This window comes from Bufo bufo, chromosome 1 (genome assembly GCF_905171765.1).
Source record: "Bufo bufo chromosome 1, aBufBuf1.1, whole genome shotgun sequence".
Lineage (NCBI taxonomy): Eukaryota > Metazoa > Chordata > Amphibia > Anura > Bufonidae > Bufo > Bufo bufo.
This window is the reverse complement of record NC_053389.1, coordinates 700,738,107-700,762,749: the sequence shown is the minus strand read 5'-3', so window position 1 is coordinate 700,762,749 and position 24,643 is coordinate 700,738,107. Positions and strand designations below refer to the sequence as shown.

General features: G+C 42.7%; 1 protein-coding gene and 1 non-coding gene across 8 annotated transcripts in view; both read right to left on the bottom strand.

The window, feature by feature from the left end:
* Nucleotides 1-1,600: 1,600 nt before the first annotated feature.
* Nucleotides 1,601-24,643, bottom strand: part of CHD2 (chromodomain helicase DNA binding protein 2) — a 132,501-nt gene continuing 109,458 nt past the window's right edge. For 5 of the 7 annotated variants that reach the window (XM_040414204.1, XM_040414203.1, XM_040414202.1 and 2 more), the window contains 14 exons: nucleotides 24,097-24,272; nucleotides 23,959-24,000; nucleotides 23,726-23,865; nucleotides 23,329-23,467; nucleotides 22,955-23,105; nucleotides 14,235-14,354; nucleotides 14,028-14,150; nucleotides 12,178-12,300; nucleotides 11,750-11,884; nucleotides 9,393-9,571; nucleotides 7,344-7,443; nucleotides 5,415-5,619; nucleotides 3,829-4,072; nucleotides 3,372-3,684 (listed from right to left, as the gene is read on the bottom strand). In XM_040414204.1, coding sequence (XP_040270138.1) covers nucleotides 3,372-3,684; nucleotides 3,829-4,072; nucleotides 5,415-5,619; nucleotides 7,344-7,443; nucleotides 9,393-9,571; nucleotides 11,750-11,884; nucleotides 12,178-12,300; nucleotides 14,028-14,150; nucleotides 14,235-14,354; nucleotides 22,955-23,105; nucleotides 23,329-23,467; nucleotides 23,726-23,865; nucleotides 23,959-24,000; nucleotides 24,097-24,272 — 2,190 coding nt within the window. Of the gene's footprint in view, nucleotides 3,685-3,828; nucleotides 4,073-5,414; nucleotides 5,620-7,343; nucleotides 7,444-9,392; nucleotides 9,572-11,749; nucleotides 11,885-12,177; nucleotides 12,301-14,027; nucleotides 14,151-14,234; nucleotides 14,355-22,954; nucleotides 23,106-23,328; nucleotides 23,468-23,725; nucleotides 23,866-23,958; nucleotides 24,001-24,096; nucleotides 24,273-24,643 lie in introns of all 7 variants that reach the window. The other 2 variants (XM_040414199.1, XM_040414200.1) reach the window with 2 other exon arrangements.
* Nucleotides 6,245-6,373, bottom strand: LOC120987507. Its single transcript, XR_005776103.1, has one exon.

Genomic DNA, 24,643 nt, shown 5'->3' with positions numbered 1-24,643 from the left:
AATTATTTTATCTAGTTTTATTTTATTCTATTTTAATGTATTTTTGTCATTGCAATAAATTTAAATTATACCTGATGAGAGTCATGAGAGGTTATCCGTAGTTCCATAGCTTGTGTGCCTGTCCTATATGTATTGTACACTATTATATATCCTTTTTCTGACTGGGTGAGTCAGTTCTGGACACGAGCACCAAACTCCATTGTCACCAGACAGTGAGCCGCCTATTTTTCCTCTTTTAGAATTTTCACACTAGCCACTAGGCCTGTCTTGAGATCAGCTACATGGGCCACAGACACAATGGACAGGAGCTGACCTCATTGACTTCTATGGGATAGATTTGTAGGCATGCTGTGTGACCTGTGTAGAGGTCAGGAAGGAGCAGATAAAGCAGTGATATCTCCAATGGTGAATGGTGGATTCTGTGTCATCTTCATAGAGCTGTTACTGGTCATTGTAATTCTGCATGTTGTGATAATTATAGTTGCTACTAAAACATTACCTGTACTGAAGGGAAATCAATATATATATATATATATATATATATATATATATAAAAAAGTGTAGTGGCAGCACCGTCAATGGTATAAAAACGGGTGCAACTGGCCCAATGTGGATATAAGCCAATCCAAATAGATAAAAATTGCAAAAAAAGGACAGCACTCCAGAAAGTAAAAATGAAAAAAATCTCTTTATCCACCCATATGGGATATGCGACGTTTCGGCTCTATGCAGGAGCCTTTCTCAATGCTTGAGAAAGGCTCCTGCATAGAGCCGAAACGTCGCATGTCCCATATGGGTGAATAAAGAGATTTTTTTCATTTTTACTTTCTGGAGTGTTGCCCTTTTTTTGCAATTTATATATATATATATATATATATATATATATATAATTTTTTTTTTTTAACACAGATAGTGACATGGAAAAAACTGGAAACCATGGGGAAAAAAATTCTAAAAAGATATGGTCCACATAAAAATGTGATTTAAACAATAGGTCATTTTCTGATGACACATTCTCTTTAATACCATCTCCACTTGTTTCAAATACTAATAGGCAAATATTAATAATTTCTGATTTATTTTAGCCTAATAATACTAATGAGTCCAAGTTATTCAAGGCTCAGATGTAATTACTCTTACTTATAAGTTCATTTGGTCAGGGGTTTACTGTACAATATAAATTGATGGAAAATTTCCACAATTTCCTATCTTGGACTCTACTTGCCTACTAATATATAGACGGCCCATGCACACGTAAATTTCATTTTATGTGCAGAAATCCAACAAATGCATCCGCTTCTATAATATATAATATACTAATAGAGGGTTGCTAATGCTCATCCTGAATCAGATGAAGCATGCTCAAACCTGTAACTAACAGTAAAAGTGTGTGCACCATCCCTCGGACAGATGAGGATATCAATCTGACACTGTGCTACGTAGAATATGCTGCTATCATTTATATACGGGCAAATCCATTTTGATAGGATTAATACAAGTATTGCAGCAGTCTGCAAACCCATATGGTTCTGATCCAAATTAGCACTAGATACAGTCAGTGAATACAATTAGTGCAAAGGTCGAAATCTTAAAAAAATAATTTAAGATGATGTGCTTCTATAAACACATACAGGCCTATTCAGCACATTGGCTCAGTACACGTGAAAAATGTTGCCCTGCAATTATATGGTTTAGGATAACATAATGAACATATCCTTATAGAGCCTGGTGCAGACATAATACAGTGAATAGTGGCCTGTGGCTGCCACTAGATGGAGCTAACATATCGTTATACATTGAACTCCATAATAACACAGTATGCAGTAAGCTCCCTCTAGTGGCAGGTGCTAGTAGCCATGAATTTCTCATTTGAAGCTTTGTAGGCTATGGAGTTCTGCATGAGAAAACTGGAACTCTGACTACTATAAAGATGTATTAACAAGTTTGCACAGAATTTATAACCTATTTAGATTAAAAATGGAGTTCAAGGTTGACATTAGCTTAAGTTACTTATTTTATTTTTATATTCCATGATTTACCTATTTTTTAACAAAAACGTGAACAGAAAAATTATTTTCATCTCTTCTTGCCGTAGTGTGTTCTAGCAATTGGGGGGGAAAAAGCCAAACACTGGGAAATAAATGTACCTGCTATTGTAGAGGGGCCTTTGTCCCAGAACAAGAAGTATGGAGTATTGAAAAAACTGTGATTCTGGGCACAATTACATATAGAAACCCAGAATATGTCCATTAACACCATCTTCCTAATACTGCAATTTCACTTTGGGACTCTTGAGTATATCAATTACTGAAAGCCACTTAAAGGTTGAATAAAAAAAAGTGTCAAAGCAGAAGGGTTACCACATCTTTTTAGGTTGTATTTGTACATATGGGGGACCATAAGGGGCCATATTGATAAGATACATATCATACTATCATTATGTAGGAATTTCAGTTAAACTATACGGCTTGTTTTATCTACTGCACAGTGAGATCATGTGCTACACACGGGGTAACACTTGTATATCATACAATGAAATCTACTGTGACTATGAATAAGTATGGCTGCCCTGGTTAGTATTTTAGAAAATACTGAAGTGGTAAGTAGATCATATATATTAGAAGGTAATGTGTGTGGGTGTACGTGGAGGGTGGAGTTTTTCCTAAGGAGCCTTACAGGTGTCACAAATAACAAGTAGAGACCATTTGACTGGGATGTCCGTTTCTTAGGATCTGCCCTCCTGATCTGGTTGATCGATAAGGGATCTAATGTTCATTGTTGCACTTGATCAACCACTGACAAATCAAAATCTTGGGGGAAATGTACGGTATAAGAGATGATTAAGGGATGTTTGCGGCCTTGTCCACATTTGCTTCTTCCCTTTCTAAACCATTGCTATAGAAAAGTCATTTTGTATGTGAACGTCAACTCGTAGCTTTTCTTCACTGAATGTGGAACTGTTTGTGCACAAGTATATTTGACAGATACGTTAAACACTTGTTATATTCACAAAATGCATCAGACTTCAATTGTAGGCAAGTCTTCATGGCTCTGAACCACACATCACCAGCAATTAAATGCTGTCCATTCTTCAAGGAATATTTTATATTGTAGGAGTCCCAAATACCACCTAAGCACTCAAAGAGAAACCTGATTGAAATTATATAAAAAGATCATGAGAAAAGAAATGTGTCTGTTCACTTCATATGCTTGGCACAGGTTGAACTCTTCTGAAAAGTGAGCCATATGCCTTATATTAGAATATCAAGGATTCCTAGCTCTCAAACAAGCACAGTCTATAGCAGCAAGGTCCACTTTAAGCAAGTGGCCATTGTGGGCTTTTATTAGAACTTGAAATCCAAATGTCTCCCCTATGTTTTCCGGGAATTCCAATTGTAGTCTGTATTCTTATGTTCTAATGATCTGTCCAGTGGAGATTTTGATTCATGAGGGGATCTTTGAACTGGGGGAGAACGAGGGTCTGAAAGAGATGACGACTGCTGGGAAGAACTTTTATAATCCCCAGATTTTTCTGGGTGAAAAGACCGATAGTGGTCAGAAGGTCCTTGCCCATGGTATCCCATAGGTGGCCTATGGTCGGACCCCATTCGTCTAAAGTCCTGCTGATGGTAGCCTGGAGAACGAAATTCATCTGCTCGCCTCCGTTTATTGTCATGGTGATGTCTGTGGAAACACAAAACCAATGAGTATAAACCTCTTTCTGCTGTCAGACATCTCAGTTATAGACAGGTATCATGAAAAAGGGTAAAGTGAAAAACAACCAAACAACAGCTTATAAAAATCCTGAACTATGTGAATGTACAATACCTGTCATAATATTCCCTGTGACCTCTGTGATCCCGTTCATTGTTATACTGGTCATAGGGCCTCTTACGAGACGCAGGGTTTGGCCTGTAGTTTGCAGAATTCCTAGGATCACCATGAATACGCCGATCAGAATAGTGATGATCTTTATATCGGTGCTGGTCATACTGGTGGTGTCTGTCCCCCATCCATTGCTGACTGTTGTTGCCCCCATAGTTAAATTTCCGATCTCTCCACTCACCTCGATCTGAACAAAAATAAATTGGTTATTGAAAGTTACCTTTAAAGGGGGTTTTCAAGATATTTTTACTGATGGCATATCCTCTGGACCCCTGCCGATCAGCTGTTTGAGAAGGCCCCCAGTAGCGCCGTGGCATTTTCACAGCTTTCCCTGGGCCATGTGACATCACGTTTATTGGTCACATGTCCAAGGCGCAGCACAGTCCCTATGAAATGGACGGAGCTGTGCTTAGTAAGTAGGAAAAATGATGAGTCGCTACTGTGAGCGCCCATGCGTTCTCACAGCTGAGGACAGAGGATCATTAAAAAGAAGCACTCCGCATTTTTTTATTCTCCATATAATGCTAACTCCCCACTGATATTCTAACAGTGTAATTTGTTACACCCCAACTCAGATGCAGCCGTAGGTTTTGAACCTCTTCATTATGGGAACCTGGTCATGTGACCTGGCTGCTTGCTCTAGTATGACACCCTGCACTAATGTGTAAACAGGAACTCGATCCCTCCTGGCAGCGCTCAGAGCCCACCCCTCTGCACCCTCAATGTTCCTCTGAATACCTTTGTATTCTGTTAAAGAGTAAATAAACTTTTTTTCCCTTCAGTTAGACAGTGTCAGTGCATAGTTACAACTTACTAATATACTTCATTCATTCTGTCCTTAGATCATCTGTTGTAGCCCCTAAAGTTGTCATCCACTGCATGTTGCCACCTAAATTTAGTCTCTGTCTCCAAGGACTCCATAGACGATTTTTAAACTATTGTGTGGGGCTCTAGCCTGGAGCGCTTGTCCCCGCTGTGGTCACATGGTGTACCTGCACTTATCTGCAGCTGTAAAAGAGTTCCATATTGTGTGCCAATCAAAACAGCACAGGTATACCATGTGACCGCAGCGGGGACGAGCACTCCAGGCTGGAGCCCTACAATCCAGCAGCGGTGGCCGTGCTTGCACACTACAGGAAAAAGTGAAGAACTCTCTGATGGCTGGGACAGTGGAAGCGCACATAGGCACGCATGCACAGCAGCTATCGTCCTGGCCCTCTCGTAGCAGCAGTGGCCGTAACCCCTGTGAACAGTATATAATGTGATGGAAAAATGAATCAATCCAGCAAAGGAAGCAATATGGACAATCACAATACATTGTATTAACTTTGTATACATGAGAAATGCCATTTGCTGAAGTGAGACAACTCTTAATAATGGTCTATTCTGCACTGTATAGTTAAAAAAAAAAAAAATCCGGAGTGCTTCTTTAAACGAAAAATGAATTTTAAAAACTGTAGTCGTGAACAGAATCCAAAAGAGATGAAATACTGCAAACGGTCAGGGGTTATTTAGTAGCTATTTCTTACCTGCATTATTGAACGGTCTTTTGTTAGGACTGGTGTAATTTTCTCTTTGATGCCCGTGCATATGCTGGGGTGGAGGTGGAAAAATGTGATGTTTTTGTTGCATATGCGGTCCATGCGGCTGGGAGTTAACAGAGTCACGGCTGGATCCAGATGGCTCTGATCGAAAAGGTTTCTTGCTTGGTGGTGTTTCTTTTTTCTTTTGTTCCTTGAAAGTAAGGTAGTGTAAAAATACAGCAAACTTGTTTTGTAGCGCAGCTGCATTCAAGATACATTACATTAAGGTAGTCAAGCACACACTTTAAGGGTACATCTACATTGGGGGTTAAAAAAAATAATCTGCTGTGGATTTCACCATGGAATTTCAACTAACTCTAAATATATTATATTAGGATTTGATTGCAAATTTGCTGTGAAAACCCAAATGAATCTGTGGATTCAAGATCCGTACTGCACTTCAGTTTCTGCTCAGATGCATTTCCTGCGGAGCGTTATATGGATATGATGCCATTAAACACTAGACTTTGGTCATAGAACCAGCCATTTGCAGAAATGTAATGTAAATAAAGTGCCAAGAAACCACACTGGTCATCCCCCCCTCCCCCCCAGGTGAATAATGCAAGAGGAAGCTAACAATAGTCAATCCACCTTCCTTCCCTAGATAGTATACGCCTGTCCAGCCACTGTTCACATGGCTTTTCCTCCGCTTCGGTTAATGTCTAGTTATACATATAATCATCAGATTTCATGGGTAACCTGCTCTACACCATATTCCTTCATTTACCAAATTGAACAAACATAATTAGTGGACTTAAAAATGGAAAGACAACTAAAATGTATGGAGCCATCGCACAGGAAGCCCAATGTCTTTACAGGCCCTGTCGGCAGGAACCATTTCATTTATGTGGCAGAGTGACGTCACATTAAACTGGGAATTGATGCGACAAAGCAAACACTGCCACAATGAGTCCTACTATGGGAATCGAACTCTGGATCTTGGACACTATGCGCCAAACACTTGACACTATGCCACTGTGGCTGGTGCAGGAAGTTCCATCACCAAACACCGTGTGCATTCTATGGAAAAACTGCCATTCATTTGAATAACAATTGCCTGAAACAATGGCCGTGCAAATGTGTAAAACTGCTTCTGCTGTTTATTGTTGTTCTTTGCTAATTAAACCATAGCTATTTACATGTATAAATCTGGCCATGCAGTAACAATATGCATATACAATAGTTTAACTAGCATTCATATACTTAAAAAAGGCTTATTCATCTGGGCAATCCGCTGCCGTTCCAGTGCTGCCACTCCGGCATTCCCAGTCGGCTAGGTTTTCAGCGCTGTTAGCAGTCACATATGGTCAGGGTATCTTGTCGATGCAGCACTGGAAACAAACATGACCCGGAGCACCGGAGTGGAATGGCAGGGAATTGAGCAGGTGAGTAAGCCTGGGTTTTTTTATTTAAGGGTTCAGTAACTTTTCAAAAAACTTTTTTGAACTTTTGTAGAGACACATCAAAAATTTTGATCGGTGGGGATCTGAGAGCCGAGACCCCGCTGCTCTCTACAAGGAGGGTAGAGCAAACAATAGGAGAGACACACAAGCAGCGAGGAGAGAACACAATATGTTTCTATCCCTTTGTTCTAGGGATCGTTAGGGGTCTTCAGGACTCAGACTCCCACCAATCTTTTGATATGTCTCTATGATATATCAAAAGCTTTTTGAAAAGTTAAGTGACCCTTTAATACATTCCTGCCATTTAGCAAAATGTATAAAAAAGAACAAATTGCATGATATATGGGAAACAAACAGAATCCGGAAGCTGGAAAACAGTAGAGAAGACACACCACACGTTCACAGAGGTGCCGTGATCAGCATGCAGATACTTTTCCTAATGCAAAACAGACATTATACATTTATCATTTACCTCCTCTTTCTGTGACCTCTTTTTATGAGCTGTCTTGTACAACTTGTGCAACTTCCTGGCACCAAATTCAGTGAATTTTGAGACAAAAATCCAGAGATTCCTATAAATACAAATAGGAAAGAAATATGACTCGAGAAACAGATACTTATGTTTCACATTTTAAAAGTCAGATTATGGTATACAGGGTCACTTATGAACCCAGAACCTGCAGTAAGTAACCTGTGACTTCTCACTCTAGTCTTGGTTTGTACCTAACACCCCAGCATCTATATCAAGTGGACTATAGTCTCAATGGAGTACGAAGGTTATATACGCCTTGGCAGATTTTAAAATGTTAAGAAAGCCGACATCTCCAAATTTAAAAAATCCTATAGAACTTGAGGGAAGAATTCCAAAATATTGACCTAAGGCGACTTTCACACTAGCGTTTTTGCTGGATCCGGCAGGGTTTAGCCAAAGTGCTTCCGTTACTGATAATACAACCGTCTGCATTCGTTATGAACGAATCCAGTTGTATTATCTTTAACATTGGCAAGACGGATCCGTCATGAACTCCATTAAAAGTCAATGGGTGACGGATCCATTTTCTATTGTCAGAGTTAAACAGATCCGTCCCCATTGACTTGCATTGTCATGAAGGATCCGTCTTGCTGGGCATCCCATGCGGGAAAGAAAACCGCAGCATGCTGCGGTTTGCTCTCTGGTATGGGAATGCAACCAAACGGAACGGAATGCATTTTGGAGCGTTCTTTTCAGTTCAGTTACGTTTTGTCCCCATTGACAATGAAAGTGTTTTTTTTTCCGGTAATGAGACCCTATGACAGATATCAATACCGGAAAATAAAAACGCTAGTGTGAAAATAGCCTTACAGAAACAAATGAAAAGATCCTTAGATCCTTCCATTTAAAGGGAATGTGTCACCAGAAAATGACCTATTGTTTAAATCTTTTTTTTTTTTTATGTTTAGCATATTTTAAAGCATTTTTGATGACATTATTAATTTTCCATGTCAATATCTATATTTAAACAAAAAAAATAAAAATCCTGCAGTTCTCGCATTGGCCACAAAGCTTAATAATAGGCGCCACTTCTTGGTCTGTACAGATCACTTTATAGCAGTTACCTGCTTATCTGTTATTCTAATCCTGCCTGTAATGATATCACCTCTGTGTATAGATAAGACAAGCTCTGACAATCACCTATTGTGAATGGTGGATCCTATCTATTCTTTCCTTGTACACTGACCTCTGCACAGGTCACAGAGCATGCCTAGAAAACTCTCCCATAGAAGTCAGTGAGGTCCCTTCCTGACCGTTGTGTCTATGGGCCATGTGGCTGCTGTGAAGCTATTTTCTTAATGCTCTGTAAATGCTGTTAAAAACATCTCAGGCAAGATGACCGCCCACATAATCATGTTCAGGAAAAAAGAATTAAAAAATCTGCAACCAGAAACTAAAAACAGATTAGAAAAAAGGATATGTGTCGCTATCGGGTATTAACTGGCAAATAAAAAATTTTGTGACAAATTTCTCTTAAGAGGGTTGCCCTCTGCTGTTATATTGATGATATAGGATACGTCTTCAATATCAGATCGCCGGGGGTCAACTCCCGACAATCAGCTGTTTGAAACTAGCGCTACCTTCTCTAAATTACTTGAATAGGAAGAAGCCGTCCCATTGAAATAAATGGGATGGTGGAGTTGTAATTACACCTCCTTGCCGCTGCAGTTGCAGAAGCGAGCAAGTGGCTGATCAGAAGTCGGCCCTGCCGATCTGAAATTGATGACCTATCCTGAGGATACATCATCAATATAAAAAAAAGCGCAGAACCCTTTTAATTTCAGACAGAGTCCGGTGAAGTCGGGAACACCAAGCATAGCAGTCCACGACAGGATCTACGGTAGAGTTGTATTATTTACTTGGATGGAATATATGACAAATCAATCCTGAGCACCACCAGACATGGAGCTTGTTTTAGGAGTAAAAAAAAAAGTGTCTGAAATGCCTGAAAAAGATCTGCTTGCAATAAGCAGAGGAAGAGAGGCTTACCTCCTCCATAACCTAATATGCTCCTGCTCAGAGTATAATTGAAGGCACTCAGAGATGCGATCTCCGATTTTCAGTAAGCAAGTCCTTGTGTGTTCTAGCTGTTCTTGGACAGTCAGTCCTTTGTCTGGTTTATCAAGTTGTTTCAGAGCTTTTTTCACAGGCCTCATTCTCTCCTTGCACTAAAAAAAAAAAGAATAGTTTAACAAAAGAATTTAATTTAAGCATGTTTTCAAATATTCTGTAACTCTTCTAAGAATGAATCCAAGCAGGCAAACATCATGACTCCTGGAAGATCGCTCCAGCCCTCCTAAGGGCTCATGCACAGGAACGTATTTTCTTTCTGTGTCCGCTCCGTTTTTTTTGCGGACCATATGCGGAACCATTCATTTCAATGGGTCCGCAAAAAAACCCAAAAAAACGGAAGTTACTCCGTGTGCATTCAGTTTCCGTATATCCGTTCCGCAAAAAGATAGAACATGTCCTATTATTGTCCACATTACGGACAAGGATAGTGCTGTTCTATTACGGGCCAGCTGTTCCGTTGCGCCAAATACGAAATGCACATGGACGTCATTCGTATTTTTTGCGGACCGCAAAAACATACGGTCGTGTGCATGAGCTCTAAAGTAGATCTGTCAGCTCTCCATGAAAATTGTGATTTTATCTTTAATATTTCTATGTTGTATTGTTCCTCTGCAACTAATAAGCTGATAACTTAAAGGGAGCCTGTCACCTCCATATGTCCATATACAGTGCTTACTTTGTCCTATAGCACACCTATACATGAATGTAATGGTACCTTTGTCTTTGTCTTTAGACTTGCAGAAGCTGGAAAAACGAACTTTGATTGATATGCAAATGAGCACTCGCAAGTGCCCAGGGGCGGCGTTCACTGTGTTGGTGCCCAGGCTCCTCTGCCTTTTTTATTGTTCCCCCGCCCCAGCCTCTGCATATGCCCGCCCTCCTATTCCCTTGCATCATCCTAAGGTCCGGCCAAGATCCCGCGACTGTGCACTGCCTCGCCGGGCCGGCGCATGGACACTGCGATGCCCATTGTGGGCACTGCATTGCTTTACTGCGCATGCGCCGGCAAACGCCACATTGCCGCTTTGTACCGTTCGCCGAAGCATGCGCAGTAGTTAAAGCGATGCTGTGCCCACAATGGGCATCGCAGTGTGCATGCTCCGGCCCGGCAGTGCACAGTCGCGGGATCTTGGCCGGACCTTAGGATGATGCAAGGGAATAGGAGGGCGGGCATATGCAGAGGCTGGGGAGGGGGAACAATGAAAAAAGGCAGAGCAGCCTGGGCACCAACACAGTGAACGCCGCCCCTGGGCACTTGCGAGTGCTCATTTGCATATCAATCAAAGTTCGTTTTTCCAGCTTCTGCAAGTGTAAAGACAAAGACAAAGGTACCATTACATTCATGTATAGGTGTGCTATAGGACAATGTAAGCACTGTATATGGCCATATGGAGGTGACAGACTCCCTTTAAAGGGGTTGTCCCACGAAAAATATTCTAATTTTCAAATCAGCGCCTGCATCTGAATACCTTTGTATTTACATGTAATTAAAAATGTAGTATAGCCAGAGAGCTATTCAATAAAATGTATCTGTATAGCACCATATGCTGTTTGTTATTTTATTTCTGTCTTTGACCTGCTCACTGAGATGGTCGCACATGCTCAGTTTCATCTTTCAAATGCCTCCAGAACTGTGATAGGTAGAGCATGGACACGCCCCCTTAGCAGCAGCAGAAAAGACACTCCCCTTGAGCTGTCAGTTTGGTATAAATCTAGCAGAAAAATCTATGGGGAGCTCTAGATCCATGTGAGGTACAGGACTCTAGCTTTGTTAGAAAGAGATCGACATGTACTATATGATTTTTGGGATAACCCCTTTAATGTTACCAGTCACCTTGCTAAAGGGGTGAGGTCCTACACAGCCCGACAGCGTCAGCGTATATTGGACACTGTTGGTGTGTGCAAGGACACACCATTCAATTGGTAACATCTAACTGTTAATTATTCTTAAATGTCTAAACAAGAATATTTCATGGGGAATACAAGTACTTCATACTAGAACAGACATGTCAGGAGCGGTGACAGGAAGCAAACACAGGATTACAGAGAAAATGGCACTGAACAGCTTCGGTGGCCTTGTCCCCTCTCTGGGCACGTGTCAACATCAAACAAGTGATACACCCCGGTCTCCATAACAGTGTGGAGAAAGCAAATCGTCAGGGGCATTTAGCATCCTGTGAAGCAATGTCTGCTTCTCACCAGTAGTAATATACAAATGACATTATCACAGAAATACAGTTTATAAGTCACTTTACAAATACAAACATCCTTACAATGCTGAAGGTCTCCTGATCAAGATCATCTTCCTCCTCTTCCCCAATGGGGACAGGATCATTCCCGGCCGTAATGTGGACAGGTCCCTGGTTCTTTCTACTTCTGGCACCCCCCTTGGTTTCAGCCCGCTTCGGCTTCAATAAGAAATGCTCGTTAGTAATGAGACATCAGAACTGAAGTTAAGAAGATAAAATAACTGATTCCTATTAAAACAGGCAGGTCATCTACAGGTACTTCTAACGCGCTCCACCTTTGACTATGGGAAGTTATAGTTAGTCCTTTAATCTCATACAAGCTTAAAGGATTGTCCATTGTTATGGTAATAAAGTTTTTCCAACTCACTATTTCTGTTGCTTGCTCAGCTCACTATAAAATCCATCATAGTCTATTAGACGACTTATTGGGTGAATTTTCGCATAATACGCACCTTTTCCTTTGGCTTCCTTTTCTCTTTGGTGGCATCCTTTTTTTGGTTCTGTTTGTCCTTATTTTCTTTGTTGTCCTTTTTCTTTTGTTTCTTCTTGTTTGGACTCTTCAGCGAGCCATCCTCCTGAAGAAAATAAAGACGGCTTCATTACTACACTGAATACACGGGAGAGAGAAATAACCACTGGAGACTTTCTTGAAGCAGACACACAGATGTTCTACATATCACAATTCCAAAGTATTATCCCTTTTCCTAAACTGTGGGCTTGGCTGCATCACCCTCACTAGAAGGTGATACTGTACAGAATGTGTTATCCCTACGATAGGGTGACCTGGGTAAACTGGCTAAATGGGCAGCATTATGGCAGGTGAGGTAGTAAAGAGAGAAACAAACCAGACATGCCGTTTATGCCCTTAATGGATCACTACTAAGTCAGTATATGCTTGAAAATAATTGGGTCTAACTATCTATACTAAAGTACTGTATACAATCCTAGCCTGCATCAAAAGCTAGTAAAGAGACTGGGGGGCATACCATATGGTCAACCTGTGCAGCTACATAGAGACCAGGTAGATGGGAGGTCCCCTGCCACCTTAAGGGCAGCTTCTCAATGTCTAATTAATCGATTCAACTAATGAATTTCAGAGTGTACAGTTCCTAGTGGATTGCTAGAGAGACAGCGGGTGGTGCTCTACAGGTAACCATACACATTAAGCTAACATAGTCTGAAACCGCCACTTTCAGCACAAACTTCTGACCAGTAAAGGTGGCCGTGCACTTTCAGGTCCAGGCATGTACTGTCCTGGCAGTGGCATTTCTTCTCCCTTCAAAGAAAACATCTGCACTTTGTTGAAGGCACTTGCCTTCCTCTGAAGCAACTAGGCACTTTGGTCTTTTTTTAACCCACTATGTAACCATGAGGTGCAAACTGGTTAAGACTAGTTCTGGGAAAAAAATGAATAAATTCTAGTGCTATAGCATAAATGGCAGAAATTCTAGAAAACTTTCTGATTTGGAGATATATTTTTCAAAGTTTTTGTGTGACTAACTTGAATGTTCTGCAAAGGACAACGATCCCAAACCTACTAGATAGTGTATTTTTCGCCAAAGTGGGGGGGGAAACGCCAGTGCGTCTTATGGGGTTAATACTAATTATGGAAGCACTCATTAGTACAGGAGGACTGGGAAGCAGTGATTGCAGCGCTTCCTGGTCTTCTCCTGCAGGCTCCACATGCTGTGCTGTGACCTGTGCACAGCGCGGCAGGAAGACCAGGAATAGAGCTGGATGTTAGGAACAGGAGAGGTACGTTTTTTTTTGTTTGTGAGTGCTGAGCATGGGGATCTGAACGGAGGTCTTATTCATATAGGAGTCGGAGTCTGATCTGTGGTCCGATTGGGGATATTTTTCACATTGGAGGTCTGAGCTGAGGTCTGAATAGGGTCTTATTAACATTGGAGGTCTGATTGGGGATCTTATTAACATTAGTGGTTTGAAAAATATTTGAATACTTCTTAATTGGAGTATCATCTTAACATTAAACTTCATCTCCCACCATCAATACTCAACCTCATGGTTGTGGCTGAATGCACAGCAGTCCCTGCAGCTAAGTTGCAACAGCTAGAAAATGACAATCCAGCACAGCGGAGGCTGATATATTAGCTAGGAGGGAATCCATATTAATGCCCATTGTTTAGAAATGAAGTGTTCTACAAACACATGTAATATTGGGGTATCATATATTTTGCTCATGCAGCATATGTGTACCTAGTATCTCAAAAAATCTTAAGGAGTGTATAACCTTTATGCCTTAGGCCCGTGTGTGTCTTTGCCAGCATATTAGTTTACACACCTTGGTTTCTGCATCTTCCGATGGGTTGTCAGAAAGCCTAGGTGAGGAGATCTCATTACCATGCTCATCCTTCACTTTGCCTGCACTATCTTTCTTTGCACGTGGCCTTCTTTTCTTTTTTGCCTATAAACAGACAGATAAATATGCCCAAACATCTACCAAAAATAAGGCACACTAAAAGGAAAATGACAGCAAAAGTGCTCTTACTTCATCTGTTGGGCCACCTTCTTTTTTTTCCATTTCCTTCTTAAGGATTTTCAGTAGATAGTCTGATCTGGTCTGCAAGTGTTTTCCTTGAGGTTTCTTCTCCGTTTCCACAGGTAAGATCTAGAAATGGATAATGACCCTTATTAGATGCAATTTTCACGTTAAATAATATATATCCCACAGCGGTGGCCATGCTTGCGCTTTTTCCTATAGCGTGCAAGGACGACCACCGCTGCTGGATTGGAAAAAGGTATTAACCCAGCAAAGGAGAATATATGGATAATCACAATACATTAGTAAGTGCCTTGTATTAACTTTCTCTATATGATAAATGTGATTTGCAGAAGTGAGACGACCCCTTTAGGTCCTGGCAACATTTAACATTATCAATATATGAGCGGATTAAAATCTTCAAAATGATTTACTGACCCAAATTTGTATATATATTTAATGTTTCACCCATAATCATTCTGCTAAAAGTCTTTAGACACCTTGAGAGTCTTCTAAGGTCCTTTTATTAGCAAAGCCAATCATCCCGAAATAGTCTAGCTAACTTATAGAGCCCTAAACAGCAGGGAGACAAGGCAGCCCCCAATATGTATTTTTACTTCTTAGCCTCTCAGTTGGTATATGCCCATTAGCGGATAGATACTGACATGAGCAAAGTGACAAATACATTGGCAGGAGGATCTTATTTGAGTGTCACCAACCTAATGTATCGGTGTAAATCTACTTTGTCTACCCTGCTGCCCTCTCAGTACTGTGGGCCACGCATGGTTTACTCAAAGGAAAAAAATGGTCAAAACTACTCTCCAGGAACCCCCCTCTAACCCTCACCTGCCCCTTTTGCAGTTGTTACAGGGTGCAGATATGGGATTATGCAACCTGCCGCCTTCCATTACCTTCAACTTTGACATGCCCTCAAGGCCCAAATCAATACATTAAATCTTCAAACTTTTTATTTATTTATTTTTAAACTGAAGAAATTTTGGGAACTTCTGACCTACCTAAGCTTCTTATACAGACATACCGTATTTTTCGCCCTATAAGACGCACTTTTTCCTCCCCGAATGCTGACATCGCTGGATGCGATGTACGGAGCGGGGGCCGGGGGAGGGACTGGGAGGAGGAGCTGGGGGCCGGCAATAGCGGTGGGGCGGTGCGGTCACTGTACTATAGCGCCGCCCCACCGCTCCGGTATTCTAATATAAAATGTATTATTGAATTAAAAGTTATTAAACATGCCCCCCTCACTCCTAATAGTACCGTATATCCTAATTGCTTCTGTATAATGCCGGCAGGCAGGCCGGGCGGGCGGCAGCGTAACTCCCTTATGTCACGTGCCTGCGCCGCCTCCTTTATGAATGAAGCAGGCGGCGCAGGCAAGTGACGTCAGTGAGTGACGCGCCGGCCGCCCGCCGGCATTATACAGAAGCAATTAGGATATACGGTACTATTAGGAGTGAGGGGGGCATGTTTAATAACTTTTAATTCAATAATACATTTTATATTAGAATACCGGAGCGGTGGGGCGGCGCTATAGTACAGTGACCGCACCGCCCCGCCGCTATTGCCGGCCCCCAGCTCCTCCTCCCAGTCCCTCCCCCGGCCCCCGCTCCGTACATCGCATCCAGCGATGTCAGCATTCGGGGAGGAAAAAGTGCGTCTTATAGGGCGAAAAATACGGTATGTCTGTATAAGAAGCTTAGGTAGGTCAGAAGTTCCCAAAATTTCTTCAGTTTAAAAATAAATAAATAAAAAGTTTGAAGATTTAATGTATTGATTTGGGCCTTAAGGGCATGTCAAAGTTGAAGGTAATGGAAGGCGGCAGGTTGCATAATCCCATATCTGCACCCTGTAACAACTGCAAAAGGGGCAGGTGAGGGTTAGAGGGGGGTTCCTGGAGAGTAGTTTTGACCATTTTTTTCCTTTGAGTAAACCATGCTTGGCCCACAGTTACACACGGAATCTGTGGATGGCACAGTTAAGGGGTGGGGGTCTGTGGATGCACTGTTATGGGCTGGGGGGGGTCTGTGGATGGCACATATATAACAGTGTCAGCCACAGATCCCCCCCCCCCCGTAACAGTGTCCGTCATCCACAGATCCCCCCCATAAGTGTCCGTCATCCACAGATCCCCCATAAGTGTCCGTCATCCACAGATCCCCCCCATAAGTGTCCGTCATCCACAGATCCCCCCCATAAGTGTCCGTCATCCACAGATCCCCCATAAGTGTCCGTCATCCACAGATCCCCCCCATAAGTGTCCGTCATCCACAGATCCCCCATAAGTGTCCGTCATCCACAGATCCCCCCATAAGTGTCCGTCATCCACAGATCCCCCCATAACAGTGTCCGTCATCCACAGATCCCCCCCCATAACAGTGTCCGTCATCCACAGATCCCCCCCCATAACAGTGTCCGTCATCCACAGACCACCATTAGTTCCAAACCCACCAAAAGCACACCTTTTGGTTAAAATTTTTTTTCTTCTTATTTTCCTCCCCAAAAACCTAGGTGCATCTTATGGGCCGGTGCGTCTTATAGGGCGAAAAATACGGTACTCACCTCTACAGACTACATGTGTCAAACCCTTTGATAAAGATTATGCCAAATGGGTCATAGATACACCTGACTTATCTTCTGATGGCAGGAAAGAAGTGCAGCAATCTTATTATGGGTCAGTAGTTAGCGCTCAGGACTTTCTAATTTAATCCAGGTTCCTTAATAGGGTATATTATATAGGAGCTTCCACATCTGACCTATGTTTCTGATGTCAAACACCGACTGGTACCTTCCTACTCTATGTCTGGACTTGTTCTAAAGTATTTATCTTATGGTCAGAACTTATCAAGTTTCTAAATAACTACTTGAGTTTGAAAAAATAATTTCTCCACAAATAAGGCCAGGGCTACACGACGACATTTGTCACGCAAGAATTTTTATAATGATAGTCTATGGTGTCGCACTGCGACATGCTGCGACTGTGACACGACAGTAGGGAAGGGCGATATCAAAAATATTCCCACGATAACGATATTAAGAAATTTATCGCAATAACGATATATATCGCAATAAATGCCCATTTAGAAAAAAAAACACTCAAAACATGTACTCGTGTTTCCTTGTTGCCCCCGTACATTATAATGTCTTCTTGATGCCCCTATGCAGTAATATCTCTTAGTTGCCCACCAAGAACGGTGTCACCGTTCCCCCCAAATCTGATAGAGCGGCCGTGCCCCCTGCTGCTCCATTCATTCTCTATGGGAGCGATGGAGATAATATAATAATAGCAGACAGGTGCACTCCACGGTCTTACTAAACCCGCAAACTGATTTTAAAATTTAGAGATTAGCCAACATATCCTACGGTGTAGGACATATCTGAGCCCGAGCACCGCGCCAAGGTTTCTCAAGTAGCTCGGGTCCTAACACTCACCTACCTGGGCCATATGGGCTATACCAGGGGCCAGTGGGCGAATAACAGGAGCATGAGGTCCGACTCACAGACAACTCACCAGTTACCTCCAGCATGTAACCATGCTAGCAATGGGAGGAGGTTACATTTAGGTGCACCTGTGAGGCCTGGGCTATATCAGCCAGTCTTGAGTGGGACTCGCAGACTCCTCCCTCCTCCCATTGCTAGCATGGTTACATGCTGGAGGTAACTGGTGAGTTGTTTGTGAGTCAGACCTCATGCTCCTGTAATTCGCCCACTGGCCCCTGGTATTGCCCATACGGCTCAGCTAGGTGAGTGTTAGGACCCGAGCTACTTGAGAAACCTTGGCGTGGTGCCCGGGCTCAGACATGTCCTACACCGTAGGATATGTTGGCTAATCTCTCAATTTTAAAATCAGTTTGAGGGTTTAGTAAGACCGCAGAGTGCACCTGTCTTAGCAATTATGTGGATGTGATAATCAATATAACAAAATAATAGCAATCTTGTGTAAGATGTCTATTGTGGTACTTGTGGTCCGCTGCGGGCATCCTCCACTATATGCATTTTTGCTGGGTATCGCCATTAGTAACGGGCCACAAGTGCAGGATTTGCTCCCCTGTATATACATGCACAACTGCATGTGGGTTTGAGCACTTCCTGCCTGTTTAATACCACGCCATTTTTTTCAGTTTGTATAAAGATGGAGATAGCAGCGATCAGCCATCTTCACCGCTCCCACAGAAATAGGGACATCCTAGTGAAAAACCCTGATAAGTGGGTTGTTCAGAGTGTACCCATCATAGGTGCACATTGTCAGGAAGGGCACCTTGGCATCATAAAGATGCCTTTCAGTCAAATAAAACATTGGGGGTCATTTAATAAAGACTGGCGCTTCCCATAGGGGTCTTAGTCCCTACACACTACAGCCATATTACCGCAGCCCCCACAGCGCAGTGACTGTTCTCAGCCCCAGCCTCTCTGTTCAGCAGCCCCCAGATTTTTTTTATGGTGTATATATATATTTATGTAAATTGGGAAAGGGGGTGATTTAAAATGTAATTTTTTTTTTTTTTTTTTACTTTTTATTTAATAACTATTTAGCCTCCTTATGGGGCTAGAACCTGGGATCTTTTCATCCCTTGTCCTATGCACCCAAACAGAGATCTATTAGGGTGCATAGGATCTCATTGTCCCTGCTGCCCTGTGCTTTGTGCACACGGCAGCAGGGAGATTACCATGGCAGCCATGGATGGCCTCAGTAGCGTCCTGGCTGCCATGGTAACTGATCGGAGCCCTGAGATTTCACTGCTGTGGCTCCGATCAGAAGCTACCACTGCACCACTAATGAAGAGGGGAGGGGACCCTGTGGCCACTGCCACCAATGATTATATTGGGGGGCTTGGGTGCACTGCGCCACCAATGAATGTAATTAACCCCATAATACAAATACAGACTGCGGTTGCCAGCCATATCACACAGCCGGCACTCGGCCTCAATGACAGGGATCCCACCAAACCATGCCAATTAACCCCTCAGGTGCCGCATTTGAGGGGTAAATTGCCTCGGTTCGCGGGATCGCCAATTCCTGTCATTGAGACCGGGTGCCGGGTATGTGATACGGCCGGCACCCGGTAATTCTCATTGGTGGTGCAGCAGCCACAGCCCCTCCCCTCCTCCTCACTATTACCTTCTCATTGGTGGCGCAGCGGCAGCCGGATCACAGTGGGGAGGGACTTTCGCCTTCTCCACTGTGCCGGCTGTAATGTGCGCCGGACGTTTTAGAGGCATTCAGCACTGTGACGTGTGTCTGCCCCTATGACGTCACTAAAATACAGCGGTAATTAAGAAATGGCGATATCGCTGTTTCTTAATACCGCGGTATGTCGTTAATACCGGTTTATTGCCCAACTGTACACGACAGTAGCGAAAAATCCATCCAATATGGATTTTTCTGCGACTGTTGCGTAGCAGTTGCAGCATGTTGCAGTGCGACACCATAGACTATCATTATAAAAATTGTTGCGCGACATCAATGTCGCACGACACATGTTACAGTGTAGTTTTTCCCTATGTGTCGCGTGAGAATATGTCGGCGTGTAGCCCTAGGCTAAGTCTTGTGGGAATTATTAATGATACTATACAAGGTTCTTATGACAAAGTTTTCTTAAGATTTGTGCTCTTCTGTGCGTGTGATGTAGTGAGTTCCTACTCTGGTGCACTGGAAACAACTGGTTAATAAGAATATTCCACAAAAAAATATATTGTAAATGAATAGGAAATGTTCATACACATTTGAAAAAATGTGAATTCGTTGGTTAGAGACTGATATCACTGCTGACCTACTGATCTACGGGTGGTAAATGTGAGGTGGACGCATCTGAATGTGCCTCTGCCCATAATGGGGAATGAAGTGCGCAGGCGCGACAAATCCGTTGAACGGCGCTGGATTTCTCACTAAGAGGAGGACGTAATCAGAAGAACCTAGGGCGGGCCAGAGGGGTGAAAGGGGAGGGGTTTCATATGAAAAGCGACTAGGGGCCTGGGCAACGGCCACATGAACGCCGCCCCTGGGCACCTTCAGAAGCTAATTAAGGGCTCTTTTACACTTGCGTTCTTTTCTTCCGGCATAGAGTTCCGTCGTCGGGGCTCTATGCCGGAAGAATCCTGATCAGTTTTATTCTAATGCATTCTGAATGGAGTGAAATCCGTTCAGGATGCATCAGGATGTCTTCAGTTCCGGAACGGAACGTTTTTTGGCTGGAGAAAATACCGCAGCATGCTGCGCTTTTTGCTCCGGCCAAAAATCCTGAAGACTTGCCGCAAGGCCAGATCCGGAATTAATGCCCATTGAAAGGCATTGATCCGGATCCGGCCTTAAGCTAAAAGTCGTTTCGGCGCATTGCCGGACCCGACGTTTAGCTTTTTCTGAATGGGTACCATGGTTGCCGGGACGCTAAAGTCCTGGCAGCCATGGTAAAGTGTAGTGGGGAGCGGGGGAGCAGTATACTTACCGTCCGTGCGGCTCCCGGGGCGCTCCAGAGTGACGTCAGGGCCCCCCAAGCGCATGGATCACGTGATCACATGGACACGTCATCCATGTGCATGGGGCGCTCTGACGTCATTCTGGAGCGCTCCGGGAGCTGCACGGACTGTAAGTATACCGCTCCCCCGCTCCTACTATGGCAACCAGGACTTTAATAGCGTCCTGGCTGCCATAGTAACACTGAACGCATTTTGAAGACGGATCCGTCTTCAAATGCTTTCAGTACACTTGCGTGTAATTCCGGCAAGTGGAGTACACGCTGGATCCGGACAACGCAAGTGTGAAAGAGGCCTAACATTTTGAATAAAAGTGTTTTTCCAAAAAAATCGGCAATGGACAGCAATATTGAAGGTGGCATTCTAATATGGGGAATGTAATGGAGATCCTGATGTTAGTGTTCTATAATGGTGATTTTAGGTGAAAGACTCCCTTTAAAGGGGTTAACCATTTCATGGCTACTTGTTACCAATGTGTATGTAACATGACTATATAGCACTTCATAATATATTCCTTGTTGATATTCTGTGCAGTTTGTTATATTTCATAAGCCATGCCCCTGCATACAGGTCCTGTCCACAAGATAACCTCTGATAGAGAGTCATGTCTAGACACATCACTCAGCCTCCTCCACTTAGACACGCTACACCTGCACTGAACTCCCAACAGTGCAAGTACAGATGGCAGGTGCAGTGTGTTTAAATGGAGGAGGCATCACATGGAGGTCATTTGCCTGGTTACACGACCCTCCATCAGCAGCCATTGTATGGGCAAGAACTCTCTGTGGACAGCACAAAAGACTTGGCAAACAAGGGAACGTACCTTATGAAATATAGAAAATGGCAGAGAATTTCAACAAAGGCTATATTAGTAAGCTCCATATAATCATCTTACAAAACCATTGATCAACAGCAGCAAGAAAGTGGCCAACCCCTTTAAGTGAAAATGTGCCTAATGCCCTCCCCTTATAAAAATGTACCATATTTTTCGCTTTATAAGACGCACCTAGGTTTTTGATGAGGAGAAAAAAACAAAAGAAAAAACAAAGGGTGTGCTTTTGGTGGGCTTTGAACTAATGGTGGTCTGTGGATGACACTGTTATGGGGGGGGATCTGTGGATCACACACTGATATGGGGAGATCTGTGGCTGATGCATTGTTATGGGCGATCTGTGGACGACGCACTGTTATGGGGGGATCTGTAGATGATGCATTGTTATGGTGGAGATCTGTGGATGACACTGTTATGGGGGTTCTGTGGATCACACACTGATATGGGGAGATCTGTGGATGACGCACTGTTATGGAGGAGATCTGTGGATGACACTAATAACACTATTATGAGGGATTCTGTGGATGACACTATTATGGGGGATTCTGTGGATGACACTATTATGGGGGATTCTGTGGATGACACACATATAGCATCTTATGCTGGTCCCCTCATGGTCCTATGTGTTACAGTATTACGTTATTAATGTGTCCCCTCATGTCCCTGTGTGAATAGTGACCCCATTACACCAGGCCCCGCTCACAGCAGTCTTTACATGTAAAGTCTATTTATTTAATGCTCAAGCAGTGGCTCTGGTTTGTTAAACTAGCGTAATCGTCTGTAATAGTACTCACTATCAAAGAGGCAGGCAGTGTAACGTCACTCACCTAGTCACGCTCCTGCTCTGCCAGCTTCAATAATGAAGTGGGAGGAGCATGACTAAGTGACGTTACGCTGCTGGTCTGCCCGCCTCTTTGATAGTGAGTACTACTACAGACAATTACGCTAGTTTAACAAACCAGAGCCACTGCTTGAGCATTAAATAAATAGACTTTACATATAAAGACTGCTGTGAGCGGGGCCCGCTGCAATGGAGTACAGTGACTGTACCTAGCCCTGCCGCAAATGCAACAGCAGTTGCCGGCCTCCAGCCCCTCCTCCCATCCCGCGTGATAGAGGTTTACTGTATCTGATACATCGCAGGCCGCGCTGTGCAGCATAGCGGCCAGCAATGTATCAGTGTCAGCCATTTAAAAATTGCACCATTCGCTTTATAAGACACACTCCCATTTTCCCCCCACTTTTGGGGAGAAAAAAAGGGAGTCTTATGAAGCAAAAAATATGGTATATGATCTATAACAGTAATTGTACACCAAATTGTGAAAATGTTTTTTTTTGTTGGTTATGTAAATTATGAATAAAATCTTTAAAACAAAAAAAAAAAAAACGCATGCTGGGTATTATCTATTACCTTATCCGTCAGCTTCAACTCTGGGTCACTTTTAATGAGCTCCCAGTTTCCATAGCCATGTTCAACAATCCCCAAGAGCAAATGGGAGTCATCTTCTATACTCCAATCCACATCAAAATGAGCAGCTTTAACCCGACTAGATAATTGGAACCTGTGACATAAAAGGCAAAGAAGGCATGAAAACAGCACTGGAAGCTTTGTACAGGCAAATATTACAGAAATGAATGCATTCATTGCTAAAGCAATATCTATGCTCATCTCTATCTTTTCATATTTTTTTTAAATAAGCCGTGAATGAGCATGGTGCTGTTCAGTTGCATATCCCATACTTCCCAAATGACATGAACCCTAATAGGTAGCATAAAGCCACTTACTTTTTCTTCTCCTCTGCATCTTTAGGAACAGCTTTACTGAGAATTTCAAAGTCATCCTCATGTTGAAGAATAGCTTTTACATTCACTTTGACACCAGAAATTTTTATAGTTGGACCTCTTCTTTTGCCAGGACCTTTACCTATATAACACAACAAAACACAACATTTAATTGTAATCATAAATATTTCTCAGATTCTATGTAACATCAGCCTCCAACAATGAAGCATACAAGGATGCAACGAAGAGGCGGTCAAAAACCTCGCCAATATCAATCTGAAAATGTTAACCCAATTTGCAATAAAACCCAATTTATGGACAACACTCTGGCACTTCCACTCAATTTTTGACTTACTGTCTATAGTAACAAAAAGATTTTCTAATCAATTAGAGAACCTACCATCTGTTGGATTCTCTTTTAATTGTTCTTCAAACTCCTGCATGGCTGAAGCACAGCTTGAGTGTAAAAGGTCTCCCAATCTCTTGAGATCTGCCACTGATTTCTCCACAAGTTCTGCATCACGTGCAATGCACTCAAGTCTAAACAGGGAGACAAAGAACAAATTTGTTAGGTGCTATGGAAAGGGATATATTCAACTTGGACAATTCCAGATGCAGCAATAAGCGATATACCTTTCGAGTGGAGTCGGAAACTTTTTGTATGCCTTTATAAACCTAAAATAAACACAAAAAAACACATCAATGTAAAATAGAAAACAATATCAGATGGATCAGTTCTGCATAATAAACAATGAAGACTTCAGATGATACCTTCTAATCTCTGCATCTGTAAAACCTTCCACTGTGTCCTTTCGAACACTGCGGGGACGTCCTCTGCGCTTGGGTTTTCTGTCATCATCAGAGTCATCAGAATCACTCTCTGAACCAGAAGAACGCTGGGCTTTCTGCTTGGATTCCAGATCAGACTCGCTGTCATTTGCTTGTGCCTATAAATAAGTTGGAAGTCAATTGGGCTGTGCCCACTTCTGTTTTATGACTTGCCTATAAAGAGTTCATAATAATAAAACAAATATAAAAGCATTCATCTGAAAGCATTCACACAGACCTTACAGCACAAAACCTGAATGAAAGGGGTTGTCCCACCCGGACAAGCCCTTCTCTATATGTAAATTTGCTGCAAAAGAAATATGGTATTACATGGCACCCATTCAAATAAATAGCCAATGGTTGCCCTGAATCCATTCATTGCAGCAGTTCTCTGACTAATGAAAAGGATCCTAATCGGGAACCTTTCTCAATGATGCCCATATGCAAGTGATGGCTAACCTCCGGCACTCCAGCTGTTTTGAAACTACGA